At 46.3% G+C, this 17,937-nt stretch overlaps 4 protein-coding genes across 5 annotated transcripts in view; 2 read left to right on the top strand and 2 right to left on the bottom strand.

Moving 5' to 3' along the window:
* LOC309564371 (uncharacterized protein) overlaps positions 1-17,937 on the top strand; it is a gene marked incomplete at its 3' end in the record, with an annotated part of 548,195 nt that overhangs the window by 295,260 nt on the left and 234,998 nt on the right. The gene's annotated exons all lie outside the window — the stretch shown is intronic.
* LOC309562771 (uncharacterized protein) overlaps positions 1-17,937 on the top strand; it is a 379,789-nt gene that overhangs the window by 292,207 nt on the left and 69,645 nt on the right. The gene's annotated exons all lie outside the window — the stretch shown is intronic.
* The window catches only part of LOC309563391 (uncharacterized protein), a 134,833-nt gene that overhangs the window by 108,777 nt on the left and 8,119 nt on the right, over positions 1-17,937 (bottom strand). The gene's annotated exons all lie outside the window — the stretch shown is intronic.
* Positions 1-17,937, bottom strand: part of LOC309562685 (uncharacterized protein) — a 30,117-nt gene that overhangs the window by 8,796 nt on the left and 3,384 nt on the right. Inside the window, exons 1-5 of one of the 2 annotated variants that reach the window (XM_082266967.1) lie at positions 7,641-7,678; positions 5,556-5,611; positions 5,345-5,442; positions 5,146-5,245; positions 3,314-3,418 (exon numbers count right to left, since the gene is read on the bottom strand). In XM_082266967.1, the coding sequence (XP_082123093.1) occupies positions 3,314-3,418; positions 5,146-5,245; positions 5,345-5,442; positions 5,556-5,589 (337 nt within the window). In that variant the 5' untranslated portion in view covers positions 5,590-5,611; positions 7,641-7,678. Of the gene's footprint in view, positions 1-3,313; positions 3,419-5,145; positions 5,246-5,344; positions 5,443-5,555; positions 5,612-7,640; positions 7,679-17,937 lie in introns of those variants that run through there. The other variant, XM_082266966.1, reaches the window with a different exon arrangement.

Genomic DNA, 17,937 nt, shown 5'->3' with positions numbered 1-17,937 from the left:
ACTCCCATAATATATACACATTAACCGGAAGTGACTGCTGATGATGTCTTTACAGTTTGCTTGTTGGTTTCACAGTGCATTCTGGGATATCTTATACCTGCAATACCTCCAAAAACAAAGCGAAGCTAACGCTGAATAAAAGCCACTTAAATTTCTGCAGGTGCTGTTAGCGAACATTGTCACAGACTTCTACAGAGGCTTTGGAGATGCTTTGAAGCACCAAGAAAGCGACATGGGGTTTTATTTATGAAGCGAAGCAGTCCTGTGTGAACAGGACTGTAAGGTAACCATTTTATTCAGTGAAGAGAAATAACACCGCTCAGGCTAGTCAAAGTCCACGATTCAAGGTGGGTGCTGAACCTCGGCTTGCCACCAGGAGAACCATAAAAGAAGAAAATGGTCGCACACCACCAGGGAATCCAATGAAGAAAAGTTCCTTTATTCACAAAAGTGGTACAAGGTACAGCAGGTTAGGACAGTAGACGCGTTTCACAGGACTGATATGTGCTTGTTCCCTACTTGCTCACTGGTAGTGAACAAGCACGTAGCAGTCACATGAAACGCGTTGACTGTCCTACCCTGCTGTACCTTGTACCACTTATGTGAATAAAGAAACTTTTCTTCATCAGATTCCGTGGTGGTGTGTGACCATTTTCTTCTTTTATACATTTTATTCAGTGACAGGCGCTTTGATTGGCATATAGAATGCTTTACAAAGTGTGTCCAATGCCACATTTTGAAGCAAGTATAAAAAGCGCCCTAATGGCTTCACTATCATCCAAGAGACATGCAATAGTGTTTGGTAGCTTACCTTCTCCTCCATGTCTCCATTAGAGGCCTGACTCTCTTTCTGCCTGCCTTTTATAATTTCTCCTCCCTGAATGGCCCCACCACCTGCCATTCCAGGAAGTCTATATTAACTAGTGCACTGCAGGTCTGCTTTGCTGTTCAACTTTGTTTGTTAGCTTGTGTTCCTGTCTGCCGTGTGCTACGTCTACCTTGCTGTGTACTGATTTTGGCTCGTCTCTGACTACTCCTGTTTGCCTGTGACCCTGACCTGTCTCTTGGTTACCCTCGTCTGCCTGATTGCCCCAACCTCGGCTTACCCATCACTATCCCTTGTGTCCTGAGTGGCTGCTTCCCCTCTCTCCGTATGGAGCGTGACCTGGGGGACCCCAGGGACCACGACCTGGGTCCAGCTGCAGCCAAGGCCATCCTCACCATTAGAGGCTCTGGTGAACACCTGCTGGGCCTTAGACTGCGCCCTGGGGAATCTTGGGCTCATGTTTCCTGTCCATCCGCAGCAGTCAGCTATTGGGTTCACTACCTTGTGGTGCACCCCTGTCCCCAACAGGGTGCAGTTGTCACCTGGCCACAGGTGACCTGACAGCCAGATTATATAGCATCTGGGAGTTAAAAAGTCTTGGATTGGAATCCATGTTCACTATTTGTACCTCTCGTTGCTCCATTAAGATGTACTGGGAATACAGTTTCAAGGCTGAAATGGATACCAACGAGACTGAAGACCAAGTAGATGTCATGGAGGAGCAAGTTCCATCTAGTAAGGACAAGCTGGTGCCAAAATACACCAAATGTAAAAAAAAAAAAAAAAACATAATGTAATAACTTCTACTTTTGTAGAGTGCAGAGTGCTAAAAAATACAACAAACTGCACCTGGAGAAGCCTCAAGCTTCTGGAACAAAATCAGATGGAGTGATGAGACCATTCACACAACCATAAATGCTGTGTTTGGAGAGCAACAATCCTATAAAAAGATGCACACCATCCCAACTGTGAGGCATGAAGGCGATCTTTTTTTTTTTTTTTTTTTTTTTTTTTTTAAAGCCCGTAGCGTGTGCAACACACTCAAAAGACTCCACCCGGTGCATAAAAAAGTGCACACACACAAGGTGAGAACACAAAAAAGCACAGGGTGTGCGAAATCGAATGGTCTTCCCTCCGAAGAGGTAGGACCCGAAACCTCAGTCCCCCGGGGCGCAAGACTCCTGACAGGGACACAAGGTACTCATGGTCTGTCTGGCCGAAACCAGACAGACCCCGTTCTTCAGGGGGACTGCCGAAACAGCCCCCACCGAGTACTAAGTAGGGCTCCCCCGAAGGGAGACCCCATGGGAGAGGGCGAACTAAGCCAAAAGGCCATATCCACCCCCTCCCAAGACTTAAGGCAGGGCCCGAGGACCCACACACTCCAGTCTGTGCAAATAAAGAAAAAAGGTGAAAGTGCAGGTGACAAACTCCAAATAAAAAGACAGACAAAACATAAAAGTGGGGAAGGGGAAGTGGGGAAAGTGCAATGGTGCCATGTGAGGAACCAAGGCAGGCCTTCCAGCCGGAATAAAAAATTCCTCTGGTGCAAGCCAAAAGGCCTGTCCCAAGAGGCAGGTGTGAAAAAGGTGTGCATAGTGCAGTGACCAAGGTGCCAAAAGAACTCAAGGCGAGCTGCCCCTCACCAGTGAGAAATTAAGGCACCCCTGGGCTGCCACCCCAGGGGCACTTACACTACGGGCTTTTTCAATCTCAGCCCCCGGCCAGACCGAGTGTAGCCTATCCCCACCAGCAGACATCAGAACCTGGACAGCTTAGAGAGAGCTTACCTACAACTGGGGACAGGCTCGCCACAAAAGCCAGATCAAAACCCAGGAGAGAAAGCCCTCCCCTCGCCATCCTGTTCCTCAGCCCATTACATCCAGGAGCAGTTCCACCGGCCCCCCCGAACCGGCTTCCCGCTCCCTTCAAACTGGTTAGGACAGTTCAACCCATTCGAATCAGAAGGCGGCGGGCCCCACATGCTTTCCCAGATGACCTACTTCCCATACCTCAATACTCAGAGCGCTCCGGGTTTCGGTCATACTGGTACTAGCTAAGGCCCATACCAACTGATAAGAACAGATACTACACTTGATCTTAGCCAAAAGGCCGAGAAGCGATTTACACAGCACAGGATTACTGCACTTAGCACTTTTATAAGTTTCTTAAAACACTATTAAGGCATGAAGGCGATCTTTCTGTGGCTGCAGAAAAAATAAAGTGAAGTGGCCATCATAATCTCCCCCGACCTAAGCGTTATTGAGGAACTTTGAGGTGATCCCATGCAGTTATTGCTAGTCAACCAAAGAATGCGCCAGACCTGGGAGGCATTTTGGCAAGATGTATGGTTGGCTTCATGAAAAGAGAAAACCAAAGCCCTCAACCTCAGTCGTTGATAATGTTAAACTGGGAAATACGTGATATTAAGAACCAAGGGTGTGCAAACTTTCTGACAGGTCCATTTTATTATTGTGATCAACTCACCAATTCTAATCTCCAGAGCCTCTTCCTCCTCTTTATTCTTCACATGTCCTTCTTCCTCCTCCTCAGCTTTGGCATCTCTCTGAATGTGTCTGGTGTCTCCGGGATCTGTGAATAAAGATGAGAGTGAAGCCCCCTGTACTGAGATGTATGAGAGACCCCAGAGAGTGTGTGTGGGGGGAGACTGGTCACGTCTCTTGGCTGGTAACACACAATGACATGATGTGAGGAGGAGAGCCGGAGTCTAATAGAGGCTGATGGCTCCTGACTCCCCCACTGGGTACATACTGGCTCCCCTGACTCTCCCTACTGGGCACAGACTGTCTCTCCATTCTATTCATGTGTGGAGCAAAGAACTCCCCTCCAAGGACAGCTCCACTCCAGTACAGATCCCCCCCTACCCAGTACAGACCCCTCGGGCAAAGAACTCCTCTCCCAGAAAAGCTCCCCTCCAGTACGGATCTCCCCCTACCCAGTACAGACCCCTCGAGCAAAGAACTCCCCTCCAAGGACAGCTCCCCTCCAGTACAGATCCCCCCCTTCCCAGTACAGATCCCTCGGGCAAAGAACTCCTCTCCCAGGAAAGCTCCCCTCCAGTACAGATCTCCCCCTACCCAGTACAGACCCCTCAAGCAAAGAACTCCCCTCCGAGGACAGCTCCCCTCCAGTACAGATCTCCCCCTACCCAGTACAGACCCCTTGAGCAAAGAACTCCCCTCCAAGGACAGCTCCCCTCCAGTACAGACCCCTCGAGCAAAGAACTCCCCTCAAGGACAGCTCCCCTCCAGTACAGATCCCCCCCTACAGAGTAAAGACCCCTCAAGCAAAGAACTCCCCTCCAAGGACAGCTCCCCTCCAGTACAGATCCCCCCCTACAGAGTACAGACCCCTCAAGCAAAGAACTCCCCTCCAAGGACAGCTCCCCACCAGTACAGATCTCCCCAGATCCTCCCTCCTGCAGTAAAGTTCCCCCATGTACAGACCCCCCTAATAAAGTCCCTCCCCTCTTAGTGCAGCTTCCCCCAGAGCAGATCCTACCACCATAGTACAGCACCCTTCACCATAGTACAGCACCCCTCACCATAGTGCAGCTGCCCCAGTACAGATTCCCCTTCCCAGTGCAGCATCCCCCAGTAAAGATCTTTTCCGCCATGCACATCCCCCCAAAAGTACAGCTCCCAAAGTACAGATCTCCCCCTCCAAGAAACACACTCCAGAGTCAAACCAGGCAGATCAGAAACCAGGGAAGTCCTCCCTCTGCGGTGACATATGACCGGAGTCAAGAAAGAAATATGAAGAGCTTCCCTTACGCTGAACTGCAGCTGACTGTGTCTGAAGCCAGCCATAGGTGCTTAACCAGCCCAATTTCTATTCATCGTTGAGCAGACTGGTTGTACTGAAGTTGATCTATCACTTTGTTTGTTCGATCACTGTTGCTGGCTATAGCTGGCAGCAGTAATCATTGTATTCTGATGGCAGGGAACCTTTCACAGTCAGAATACAATAGCGCAGCCGAAGGGATTCCCCCATCAACACTGACTGTGTTGAAGGTGAAACCCAGCAATTTTCTTTCCTTCAACCCATGGTTGAAGAAAACAAAATAGCATATTGTACGGCCAGTCTAAGACCTACGTGACAGCAGGAGCAGCGGCTGCAGTGCTTTTGGTCTGCAGATGTTGTCAGATGCATCATAGGAGGTTTGGACCCCCTTATCCCCTCCTTATCTACGTCCTTTACCCATTACTATCTACTGACAGAGGAGGGGAGAAGAGATTGTTGTAGTGATCGTACAAGGAGAATCTAGGACTCTCCTGGATGTAGTGTTTATTCCTCACCTGTGCTGATCTCTGGAGGAACTTCTTCCTTACATGACTCATCACCACTAACATACGGCTCTCCTTTATCTTCCATCTTAATATTAGTTACATTTTTATCCTAAAGAATACAAAACAATACAGATATAATATTTAATACTTAAGATACACAGTAGCTTTTTGCACACGGACTATATTCAAGAATCTCAACTCCATCTACCTGATCCTCCTGAGGGATCTCCTGATCTTCCTGTGCGGAGTCCCGGGAATACAGAGGACGGGGACATCTCTCTGGTGGGTTCCCATTACTGGATCCATCTGTAGGAAACACACACACTGACTGAATACATTGTTTCTATGTCTTTATATCAGAGGATGTGTGTATCTAGGTGGATCCTCAATAATCTTCTCGTATTAATGTCTCCTGTTACCCGGTGATGTGAGGGGCCGCCGGTGCTCCATCATGGAATCTCAGCCAGTGGTTGACCTGTAATCGATAAAACAATGACGATAAATAAAATGTAATGTTCAGAAGATGGCTACTATTTTGGTCCTTAAAGAGTGAAGGATGAGAAGGGTGAGGTATTACTCTTCAGTCTGGACATATGCTGGAAAAGTTTTCATCTGCGATGAATATGATGGTTGGGTCATCTGTGGGATCACAGCAGTCAAACCTGAACCTGGGTTGGTTTTAAAGATGTTTAGTCATAGAGCTGGCATTTCATCACATGGACACTTCACCCGGTACATGTGATCACATGATCTCCCGGTTGTTTAGGAAATATGTTATGACCTCTAGTGATCGACCGATATCGTTTCTTTATTGCCGATATTTTGGTCATCGCATATCGGTATCGGCCGATAATTTCGTACATAAAAAAAAAAACATTATTTTTTTAATTTTTACAGGTACTCGTGAAGGGATCTGGGGGTCTAAAAGACCCCAAACCCCTCCTCTGCACTTAAAAGCATTCAAAACGCCAAGTTTGGCTGTTTTGAATGCTGTCATTTTTTCGAATTTGGCGCCGAGTACCCGGAAGTGATGTCATGACATCACTTCCGGGTTTTTGCATATAGACCCCATCAGAACCGAATGCGGCTTTGATCGGGTCTTCAGGGGCCGTGCAGGCTGGTTGCCCGGGTCTATTATTACTAATTTGCTATTATTCTTTATCCATCCACTTACTATACACTATATATATATATATTGTTTTATTTTTTCCCCTTTTTTTAAATTTTTCTATTATCCATCTCTCTTTTTTTCTGGTTATATTATGGATTTTAATTTTGTCTGTCAATATCTTTTATATATATATATATATATATACATACACACACATATATATATATATATATATATATATATATACATACACACACATATATATATATATATATATATATATATATATATATATATATACTCTATATTTGATAGATGCTATTATGTTCTAAGAAGTGTGAGTATTTTTTATCCTAGTCCATTACTATGATCATCACCTTCTTATAATTCCCCTTATTTGCTTGCCGTTATTGATTTAGTATAGCACTGTTTAGCCACGCCCCCTTGTTTTTTATCTTCCCTATATAAACCAGGCTTTTTTTTCCCTGTTACTTGATCCCACACTTGAAAGAAGAGCGTGCATGCCCATTGTGAGCTTGGCGCATGCGCTGAAACGCGTCGTGTCATTCCTAGCTCCGGTGACGTCACGCGGCGTACGCTGTGTTCCAACCTGGTTCCCGGACATCAGCTGAACCCGGAAGTCTTTCCGTCTACCGGTTCCATCTTATCATCTTTCTTCCCGGGACACCTGGACTCTACAGCTTCCCTTCACGGACCACCGGAGCAATTACAAGCCTGTGATGCTTAACCTTATGTGAGTTGCTATATTCTGTGCTTCCATTTGTAATAAACCAATACTGCACTTAGAGATGCTCTGTCACTTTTCTAATGTGTATTTTGTTCAATAAAGCTTTTTGGAAAAAAAAAAAAAAGAGAGATGCTCTGTGTGTCCTTTTATTTTTAGGTGGGAAGGCGGCGGGGGGAGGGGGGAACGTCCCCTCCCGCTTCTTGTAATGACAGCCGAGCAGCTTTCTCAGCCGCATCGGTTGTCATTACAAGACAGCCGAACGTCGGCTATGGATGCCGGTACCGAGGTGATACCTCTAGCTGCAGGAATCACTCCGGTACAAGCACTTTCCCGAAATATCGGCAATATCGGTAACCTCAGGGGCCGATTCCAATATATATCGGGAAAAGTACTTATCGGTCCTCGATATATCGGCTTTGCCGATAATCGGTCGATCCCTAATGGCCACCCACCACATACCAAGGACTGTGGGTAATAGCAGGATCAGCTGGGTTAAAATCAGAGAGTAGAATTATATTATTCAGCTCAATGTAAATGTTAAACTAACAGAGGTGACTGATCTTCCCACTGATTGTGTGCTGCAATGTAAGTGACCTGACCCTCAACATCAGACCCCCTTTTCCCATAATAAGAAAATATTATTACCTCCTCCTCACTGGGCACACACTCTTTAGCTTAAAAGGAAAGATAAGCCAAATAGCCTTTCCTGTCTTGCCCCATGGACTACAGCAAAATGGCGGCTAGGCGCTGACCCAGAATAATTCATCTATATTTCTAAAAAATCATAAGCATTGTGGGATCATTCTAAATCAATTTACACAAATCGAAGTCGATTTTGCAAAAAATGAAAACAAGAAAATTCCTGAACTCCAAGAAAATGGCTGCCGATCTACTGAAATGAGGACACTTTTTTAATCTTACATTTTTTACTGTCAATTCTCAGTTTTGAGGAGCGATGAGAGCTCTACAGATATGATAAAGGGCTGTCGGTTAAGGTTTGTCCGCCTAAACAGCGTTCGGTCACTACGGCAACCAGGAAGTTCGCTGAGTGGCCGTGGAACGCACACACAGGAAGTGCGTGAGCCGCAGGGCGGAAGTGGGAGGAGACTGGTGATGATAGAGAGAATACAGGCAACAGCTCAGAGCAGAGGTGGTCAATGTAATTAAAATATGAAAATTTTTAGTCCGATATGAAGAAAATACTATATTCTTTAGAATTAATATTTAGAAATATATTATTACTTTCTCTGTGGTGTTGCAATGTAGAGCATCCAGTCAGAATGCATATGTGTTTGGTTGCTATGGGCAACAGCACAAGCTTGCTCCATATAATAAGCTCTAGGCGAGGGATGGCGAACCTTGGCACCCCAGATGTTTTGGAACTACATTTCCCATGATGCTCATGCCCTCTGCATTGTAGTTGAGCATCATGGGTAATGTAGTTCCAAAACATCTGGGGTTCCAAGGTTCCCCATCACTGCTCTAGGCTTACTGTGCCCCCCCCCCCCTCTGGAGCGGTTTGTCACCGCTCTCTCCAGCTTCGATGAGCAGCTGTTCCATAGTTCCTCGGTACAGAAGAAGTTATGATCTCCTCAGAGCTGCTTCCCAGTTAAGCAATGGAACAACCCTCAAGAGTGTGCTACTAATAGTGAGAGTAGGCAAACTATATGGTGAGTCTGTAATTGGGTCAGGGTTACAAGAGTTCGGGGCTAAATGGCTCATCCTTGTAGCACTCTGCTTCCCCCTCTTCCCCTGTTTCTAGAATATCGAAGAATGTTCTGGAACTAGTGGGCAGAGGCGAGGAGGAGCTGCCTTGAATATGGTGCCCAGGCTACTGCATGCCTTTCCTCCTCTCAAATTGCTGCCGAAACTTCTTCGCAGGATAGAGGTGGAGGGAATTCCATTTATCCTGGTAGCTCCGGACTGGCCTCGTCGGGCCTGGTACGCCGACCTGGTCAGGCTGGTCGCAGACGTTCCTTGGCGACTTCCTCTCAGGGAGGATCTGCTGTCGCAGGGACCGATCTTCCATCCTGCTTTACGATCGCTGGCTTTAACGGCCTGGCTGTTGAGACCCAGGTGCTGAAGTACAAAGGGTTGTCAGCTTCAGTTATTCCTACTCTAATTAAAGCAAGGAAAGCGACTTCCAGAAAAGTCTATCATCGCACATGGAAGTCCTATATCGCGTGGTGCGAATCCCTTGGGTTTCCTCCACGTTCCTACTCGGTGGCCCGTATATTGGCTTTTCTGCAAAAGGGGGTTGAGCAGAAACTGTCCTTGAGCACCATCAAGGGTCAGGTTTCAGTGTTAACAATCTTCTTTCAGAGGCCTCTGGCTACTCATTCCTTGGTGCGGAATTTCATCCAGGGGGTGCGGCACCTGGCTCCGTCGGTGCGCGCGCCCTTGCCGCCCTGGGATCTTACTTTGGTGTTGTCGGTTCTTCAGAAACCTCCCTTTGAAAATAATAGGGAGATTCCCTTGCTTATTTTATCCCAGAAGGTGGCCTTTTTGGTGGCTATCACTTCTGCACGCAGGGTGTCAGAACTGGCCGCATTGTCCTGTCGTTCCCCATATCTGGTGGTTCATAGGGATAAGGTGGTTCTTCGTCCGAATCCATCCTTCCTTCCTAAGGTGGTTTCAGATTTCCATCTAAATGAAGATATTGTGTTACCTTCCCTGTGTCCTAAGCCCAGTCATCCTCGGGAGTTTGCGTTACACTCCTTGGATGTGGTTCGGGCGATCAGGGTGTACTTAACTACTTCGGAATCTTTCCGAAAGACGGATTCACTTTTTGTGATCACGGATGGCCCTAGAAAGGGGTTGCCTGCCGCGACTATCTCTAGATGGATCAGACAGACGGTGGTACAGGCTTATTCTATTAAGGGTCGGGTTCCTCCGTTCCCTGTTAAGGCGCACTCCACTCGGGCGCTTAGTGCTTCCTGGGGCTTCCGCCATCAGGCGTCAGTGGTTCAGGTTTGCAAGGCGGCTACCTGGTCGTCGGTTCATATCTTTACAAAATTTTACAGAGTTGATGTGCTGGCATCGGCGGATGCCTCTTTTGGCCGCAAGATTCTGCAGGCCGCTGTTTGAGGAGACCGGTGGTCTACCTCGAGGGTTTTTTTCTGTTGGGTTTTCAGTTGAGCTCATCCTTTTGTCTGATGAGCCTTTAAAACTTCTAGTTGGCACCAGTTGGGCCTTCTGGATTGGATTTTGATTTCCGTTATCCCACCCCTCATTTGTGGCACTGCTTTGGGATGTCCCTACTGATATTAATCAAAGAGGACTGCGTCTATCAATGAGCGACAGAGAAAATTGGATTTTTTGTAAGAACTTACCGTAAAATCCTTTTCTCTTAAGCTCATTGACAGACGCAGTACCCGCCCCTCTATTTTTGAGTTGGGTTAAATTCTCTGACACTGCTTTGTGACATAACTAACATCCTGTAGCAGGGAGAGAGAGGATATACCCTCTGGGACTGCCCCTAAGGTGTGGCCAGAACGTTTTTCCTGCCTAGTGTCCTACTCCTGTAGGGGGCAGTATAACCCTACTGATATTAATCAAAGAGGACTGCGTCTGTCAATGAGCGACAGAGAAATCCCTGCCAGATATATTGAAATCCTGGGAGTCTCTCCAGTCAGCCAATGAGCGTTGATAGATTCATGCCAAATGTATTGAACACCTGGAAGTCTCTCTAGTTAGCTAAGAAGAAGTGGACTCTCCAGTCAGCTAATCTACACTGGTGGATTCATGCCGGATATATTAAATCCCAGAAGTCTCTCCAATCAGCAAACAGCTGCTGCTAAATCCCTGCCAGATATATTGAAATCCTGGGAGTCTCTCCAGTCAGCCAATGAGCATTGATAGATTCATGCCAAATTTATTGAACACCTGGAAGTCTCTCTAGTTAGCTAAGAACAAGTGGGCTCTCCAGCCAGCTGACCTACATTGGTGGATTCATGCCGGATATATTAAATCCCAGAAGTCTCTCCAATCAGCCAACAGCTGCTGATAAATCCCTGCCAGATATATTGAAATCCTGGGAGTCTCTCCAGTCAACCAATGAGCGTTGATAGATTCATGCCAAATGTATTGAACACCTGGAAGTCTCTCTAGTTAGCTAAGAAGAAGTGGGCTCTCCAGTCAGCGAACCTACACTGGTGGATTCATGCCGGATATATTAAATCCCAGAAGTCTCTCCGATCAGCCAACAGTTGCTGCTAAATCCCTGCCAGATATATTGAAATCCTGGGAGTTTCTCCTGTCAGTCAATGTGCGTTGATAGATTTGTGCCAAATGTATTGAACACCTGGACGTCTCTCTAGTTGGCTAAGAAGTGGGCTCTCCAGTCAACTAACCTACACTGATGGATTCATGCCGGATATATTAAATCCTGGAAGTCTCTACAGTCCATCGGGCACAGAATTTCCCAGTTTCCACAATAGTGCGCTCTTTGTGATGGTCCTGTGTTCCCAATGGTGCTGGCCATTTGTATTCCAGCTATTAAGACTTTACAATTAAGGTCAGGTCAGGATTGTCTGCGGATTCCATGTTTAGACCAGGGCTGAGACATGTCATGAGTATGTGTAGCCTGATCTGTGTTCAATTTCATAGGACCCCTAAAGCTGAACTTATTTCCTTCCCTGGAAATGCTATACAGTAATCCCCCGCTCCATCGCGGTTCAGTTTTTGCGGTCCCGGTAATTCGCGTTTTTTTTTGTAATGTTATTTTACTATATAAATCATTAAAAATGAAATATTTTTGTGTTTTCCATTGCTCTTGCTCTGTCTCTTAGTATCTTTTATGTGTTTAAATGAGTTTCTATTGTTTTAAAAGTGTGTTTAAAGACCTTAAAATGCTTCTACACGTACAGTGACAGTAAAAAAACATGCCTACAATGCATTTTAATAGGGTTTTTCTATTTCGCGGAATTTCACTTTTCGCGGCTGGGTCCGGAACGTAACCCCCGCAATGGGGGGGGGGGGGGTTTACTGTATCAGTAAAATATCATCGAAGATGGAAAACCGTGTCAATAAAATATCATCTGAGATGGAAAAACTGTAGCAATAAAATACCATCTCTGTCGGGGTCCTCCAGGGTTCTGTTCTTGGACCTCTCCTTTTCTCAATCTACACTTCCCTGAGTCAGTTGATTGCCTCCCATGGCTTCAATATCATCTCTACGCTGATGACACCCAAATCTGCCTCTCCACCACCCAACTCACTCCATCTGTCTCCTTACGCAATACCAACTTACTAACACATATATCAGCCTGGATGTTACATAAAGTGTGGGGAGGTATGCAGTGGACGGGTCAATAAGAGCTGCACCCAATTATTAAGGGATTGCTTGACTTGACCCTTTATTTTTATCAAGTTTAAACCGGGATCAAGATAGGACCTGGGTGTGCTCCGGTCTATTTTTGCTCCTGTCCTTGTGGTCCTCAGAATAGAGCTTCCGCCCTGATCCGCTCCCAGGCTTTTTCTTTGTGGACTATATACATACAAAAACCTACAATACATCACTGCTGACTATGTGTGGATGGACTACACACGCATATATATGTTATAAGAATTGTGGACCAATATATACGTCCCCTGAAGAAGGCTTATATCAAGTTGAAACGCGTTGGGGTTTATTGGGGATCCAACATTTCGATATTTCAACTTACATTGTACAGTGTGTGGTATCCTTAATCTATACGTTTGATGTTTTATGATGTATTGCGGGATTTTCTAACCCATACACCCATATTAGTGTTTCCTATTTATCGGTATATCCGGTGATTTGTTTCTTTGTCATTTCATGCCTTTTTTGACATGAAAGTTTTTTATGTACTAATTGTATGAATAAAGTTTGATATTTTATATATATACATATCTTTTGCTTCACATTTTTCTTCTCAGCATCATAACATCCCCTCTCCCCCGTCCTTTCTAGAACATCATCCTTTGGGTGTTGTTTCTAGGTTTTTCATTTCCGACATATTCTAAAGACATAAATCATTAAAGAGGAAGTAAACCCTCATAAAAAAAATAAGAAAAAAAAAACATGTAAAGACAAAGCATAATGAGCTAGTATGCATCACATACTAGCTCATTATAAAATAGTTACCTTAAAACAAAGCCCCCACAGTGTCGCCCGCTCAACGGCAGGAAGGACGACATGTTTGGCCATCCTGCTTCCTTGTTCGCGTCCTCCGGCCATCTGATTGGCCGGAGGCGCAATTACATCACTCCCGCACATGGGCGTGGGAGCCACCGTTCACAGCATAGGGCTCTGAAGGAACGGCACGGGTGCCCGTTCCTTCAGAGCACATGCGCCGATTACATCATCGGCTGCATGCACTGTAAATATCTCCTAAACGGTGCAAGTTTAGGCTCGTTCACAGACAAGTCAGTGCGTGTGTCCGGCGGACTCGATGTCCGCCGGTCACACCACGATCGCTCCTGTGAAGGGAGAAAGGCGGAGCGGCTTATGTAAACGAGCCGCCCGTCATTCTCCCTGGTGTAAAAATGAAGATCTGACAGTTCTACTATGTAGAACCGTTGATCTTTGCTTTTACACCAATAGCCATGTCCCTGCACAGTTAGAAACACGCCCCTAGGACACACTTAACCCCTCCCTGTCCAATAAAGTTAACCCCTTCCCTGCCAGTGTCATTTTTGCATTAACAGTGCATATATATAGCACTGATTATTGCAGTAATGTCACTGGTACCCCCAAAAGTGTCAAAAATGTCAGTCAAGGGTCCGATCTGTCCGCCGCAATGTCGCAGTACCGCAAAAAAAATCGCAGATCGCCGCCATTACTCGTTAAAAAAAAAAACACCAAAAATGACAAAAATCTTTCCCTTAGTTAGTAAACGCGATAACTTTTGTGCAAACCAATCAAAATATGCTTTTTGCGATTTTTTTTTTTACCAAACATAGGTAGCATAAAACAAATTGGCCGAAAAATGTTAAAAAATTTTGATTTTTACATTTTTTTTTTGGGGGGAATTTCATATAAAAAGATGTGAAAAATATTGTTATTTTTGCAAAATTGACGCTCTTTTTTTGTTTATAGCATGATCAAAAAATCGCACAGGTGATCAAATACCACCAAAAGAAAGCTCTGTTTGTGGGAAAAAAAGGACGTCAAATTCGTTTAGGTACCGCGTCGCATGACTGCGCAATTGTCCGTTAAAGTCACGCAGTAAAAAATCGCAAAAACCCCTGGTCTTTTAGCAGCCAAATCCTCCGGGGCTTAAGTGGTTAAAACAAAGCCCCCCCAGTGTCGCCCGCTCAACGACAGGAAGGCCAACATGTTTGACCGCCCTGCTCCCTTGTTCGCGGCCTCCGGCCATCTGATTGGCCGGAGGCGCGATTACATCACTCCCGCGAATGCACGCGGGAGCCGCCGTTCACGGCATAGGGCTCTGAAGGAACGGCACGGGTGGCCGTTCCTTCAGAGCGCATGCGCCGATGACATCATCGGCTGCATGCATTGTAAATATCTCCTAAACGGTGCAAGTTTAGGAGATATTTATAGCACCTATAGGTAAGCCTCAATATAGGCTTACCTATAGGTAAAAGACTTTAAATTGGGTTTACAACCACTTTAAGGTCAATTTAACCATCAGATTTACCTTGTATCACCTATAGAGATGAAGCTTCCTGTTTCTTGGCTGTTCTCGTCATCACTGGCTTAGATATGTGAATGTTTGTATTGTGCTAACTGTATGGTGGTGGAAAGGAGTCTTCTAACAGTCGGTGGTATTTGATCATAAAGCAGTTGGGATGGCATTTCTGTTTGTCCGTATTATGGTCCATATGGTGTGCTCCAGTAATGTGCGAGAGACGTACAGAAGAGAAGATGGAGCAGAAAGGAAGTACCAAGAAATGGAAGAGCGAGTGGGATAGAGTACAGGAAAGAAGATTGGGAATCGTGTAGAGGGGGGTTTAGGGAGATGGGAGGGTTATATGGGAGAGCGGGAGAAGGTTGGGGTGTCAGGCATTGCATACGTTTCCTCAGTCATTGTCCCCCGCATCCCATTCATGGGAAAATAGTATAGGTATTTGCAAAGAGAAAATGTCATACAGGGAGGGCCCCCCTCTTTCATCCCTTGTGTAGGTGAGGGAGATCCCCCTGCCGTGAGCCGTAATTACATGTACGGAGTAAATGTAAAAGTACGAGAATTACCAATTAATTCTTTTTATTCTTTATAATTTAGGATACAAAAACACTAATGTTGTCCATGTTCTTACTCAGTCACCACGCCCTGCCCAGCAACCTCTTGCCTCCGGTGGAAGCTGAGATGTGACGTAAGGGTGGACCTCCTAGAAAACCGTTTCCCACATTCAGGACACAGATACGGGTCTTCCCCACTGTGGATCCTCTCATGCCGCACCAGACTCGATTTATAGATGAAACCTTTACCACACTTGGAACATGAATACGGGCGGTCACCCGTGTGAGTTTTCTGGTGCCCGATCAAACGTCTTTTACAAGAAAACCACTTATCACATTCAGAACAGGAATACGGGTGATCACCGGCATGGATTCTCTGGTGCTGAACCAGGTTCGACTTCTGGGCAAACCCTTTCCCACACTCGGAACATGAATACGGGCGATCGCCGGTGTGAATCCTTTTGTGCTTAGCAAGGTCAGACCTAAAAGCGAAACATTTGCCGCATTCAGTGCAAGAATACGGCTTCTCCCCCGTGTGGATCCTCCAATGAGAAATCAGATATCCTCTCCGCGTAAAAGATTTTCCACATTCAGAGCAGGAAAATGGCTTCTCCCCCGTGTGGGACCGCTGATGTTTGGTAAGGTTTGATATTTCGGCAAAACATCTCCCGCACTCAGGACAGCAAAACGGCTTCTCCCCCGTGTGAGTTCTTTCGTGTGACATAAAATGAGCTTTGTGGTTAAAACATTTCCCACATTCGGAACAGGAATAGGTCTTCATCCCGGTGTGAGTTCTCTGATGAAACACAAGTTCTGATCTCTGAGTAAAACCTTCACCACACTCAGAACACAGGAAAGTTCCGCCTTCTATATGGTCTATGGGATGGTTGATGAGAGGTAAGTGGTCAGGAAAATTCCCCCCATGTGTGGAGGGATCAGACAACAGATCTGCACTGAGAATGACTGGATGGAGATCCCGGGTAATGGAGTTTGCTTCTGAAGAATCAGATGTGACATCATCTACTACCTCACCATCAGGAGCAATCATGGGTCGTTTTCCCACGTTATAATCTCTGTATCGTCCATCTGCAGAACATAAGACAAGAAGATGGAGAAGAACTTTGTAAACTTCTAGACACAAGCATAAAGGGAATGAATGCAGATGGGGATCTCGGAAATGATCCTAAGGTATTTATTGGGACTAAATGTAACTTATTATTTTTTTTTACCAGTAATGGCGGCGAGCTGTGATTTTTAGCGGGACTGCGACATTGCGGCGGACAGATCGGACCCCTGACTGACATTTCTGACACTTTTTGGGGGACCAGTGACATTACTACAGTAATCAGTGCTAAAAATATGCACTGTTATTGTAATAATGACACTGGCATGGAAGGGGTTAATACAGTGGGTGATAAGGGGTCAAATGTGAGCCTAGGGGAGTGATTCTAACTGTATGGGGCGGGGCTTGTGAAATGATCACAGAGACATACGATCCTATATAGAAGGATCACAGGGGCTCTGTGATCATTCCAGAGAGAAGAACGGTCAGCGGTGTTTACAACAGCCGACCGTTCTTCTCTCTCAGCGGGGAGCGATCGGGGGTGTCAGGCAGCAATCGGAGCCGCCTGCCCCGTGCATCGGCTTCCCTGCTGCCGAGTGGGGGCGGGAGCACGCCGCGGGTGGCGTGCTCGCTGCCTAGCTGCAGGAGCGCGACTGACGTAGCCTCTTTTAGACCCCCAGATCCCTCCACAAAAGTACCTGTCAAATAAAAAAAATTAAAAAGAAAAATGTTTTTTTTTTTGTACGAAAATATCTTCCGATACCGATATGCAATGACCAAAATATTGGCAACGAAAAACCGATATCGTTCGATCACTAATAAAGACACTTATCTTTCCTGGAGTCCAGCGATGTCGGCACTGCAGCCGATGTTTCCATCGGCTGTCCAGTGCTGCCGACGCCATTGCCAGTAAGGGAACCCGGCAGTGAAGCCTTTGCGGCATCACGGGCGGGACCCTACTGCGCTGCGCATTCGGATTGGCTCAGCGGCGGTGGAAGGAGGAGGGGGGCTTCCGCGGTGCCGTCTCCTGGAAGTGGGGAAGGGTACCTGTCAAAAACAGGTACCTGTTCCCCCCTGAAAGGTGCCAAATATGGCACTGGAGGGGGGGAGGAAGCAAATGAGCGGAAGTTCCATTTTTGGGTGGAACTCCGCTTAAGGAGGAACACACACTGATGTGCAGAGATACAGAGGCATAAAAAAAAATTGCAAGGTTCGGCTGGGGCGGGGGAGTGGGGGGGGGGGGGGAACTAGCGATCTGAAAACTTAGCTCGCGCATGCCATAGGTTCGCCATCACTGTCCTAGAATAAAAGATCTGTGTGTTTCTATCATTCCTCACCTGTGCTGATCTCTGGAGGGATCTCCTCCTCCTCACATGGCTCATCGCCCCTCACATACGTCTTCTCTTGGGTTTCTCTGTCCTCAGTGTTGTATTCAGTCCAGTTTTCTTCCTATATAACACCAAGCAAAACAGAATTTTTGTAAGTTTCATGAGCTGGGAATGGAAATCTATAGATATTGGGGAGCTATGACCCATCTACCTGATCCTCCTGAGGGATCTCCTGATCTTCCTGTGTGGAGTCCCGGGAATACAGAGGACGGGGACATCTCTCTGGGGGATTTCTGTTCCTGGATCCATCTGTAGGAATTTTCTCTGCCTTACATTGCGCATCGTTCCTTAAAAAAGTCTCTTCTCTCTCTGTTACTTCGACTT

Source organism: Pelophylax lessonae, assembly GCF_965119305.1.
Source record: "Pelophylax lessonae genome assembly, chromosome: 9".
In the NCBI taxonomy this organism is placed as follows: Eukaryota; Metazoa; Chordata; class Amphibia; order Anura; family Ranidae; genus Pelophylax; species Pelophylax lessonae.
The sequence above is the reverse complement of the archived record's forward strand: the minus strand, read 5'-3'. Positions and strand labels throughout refer to the sequence as shown.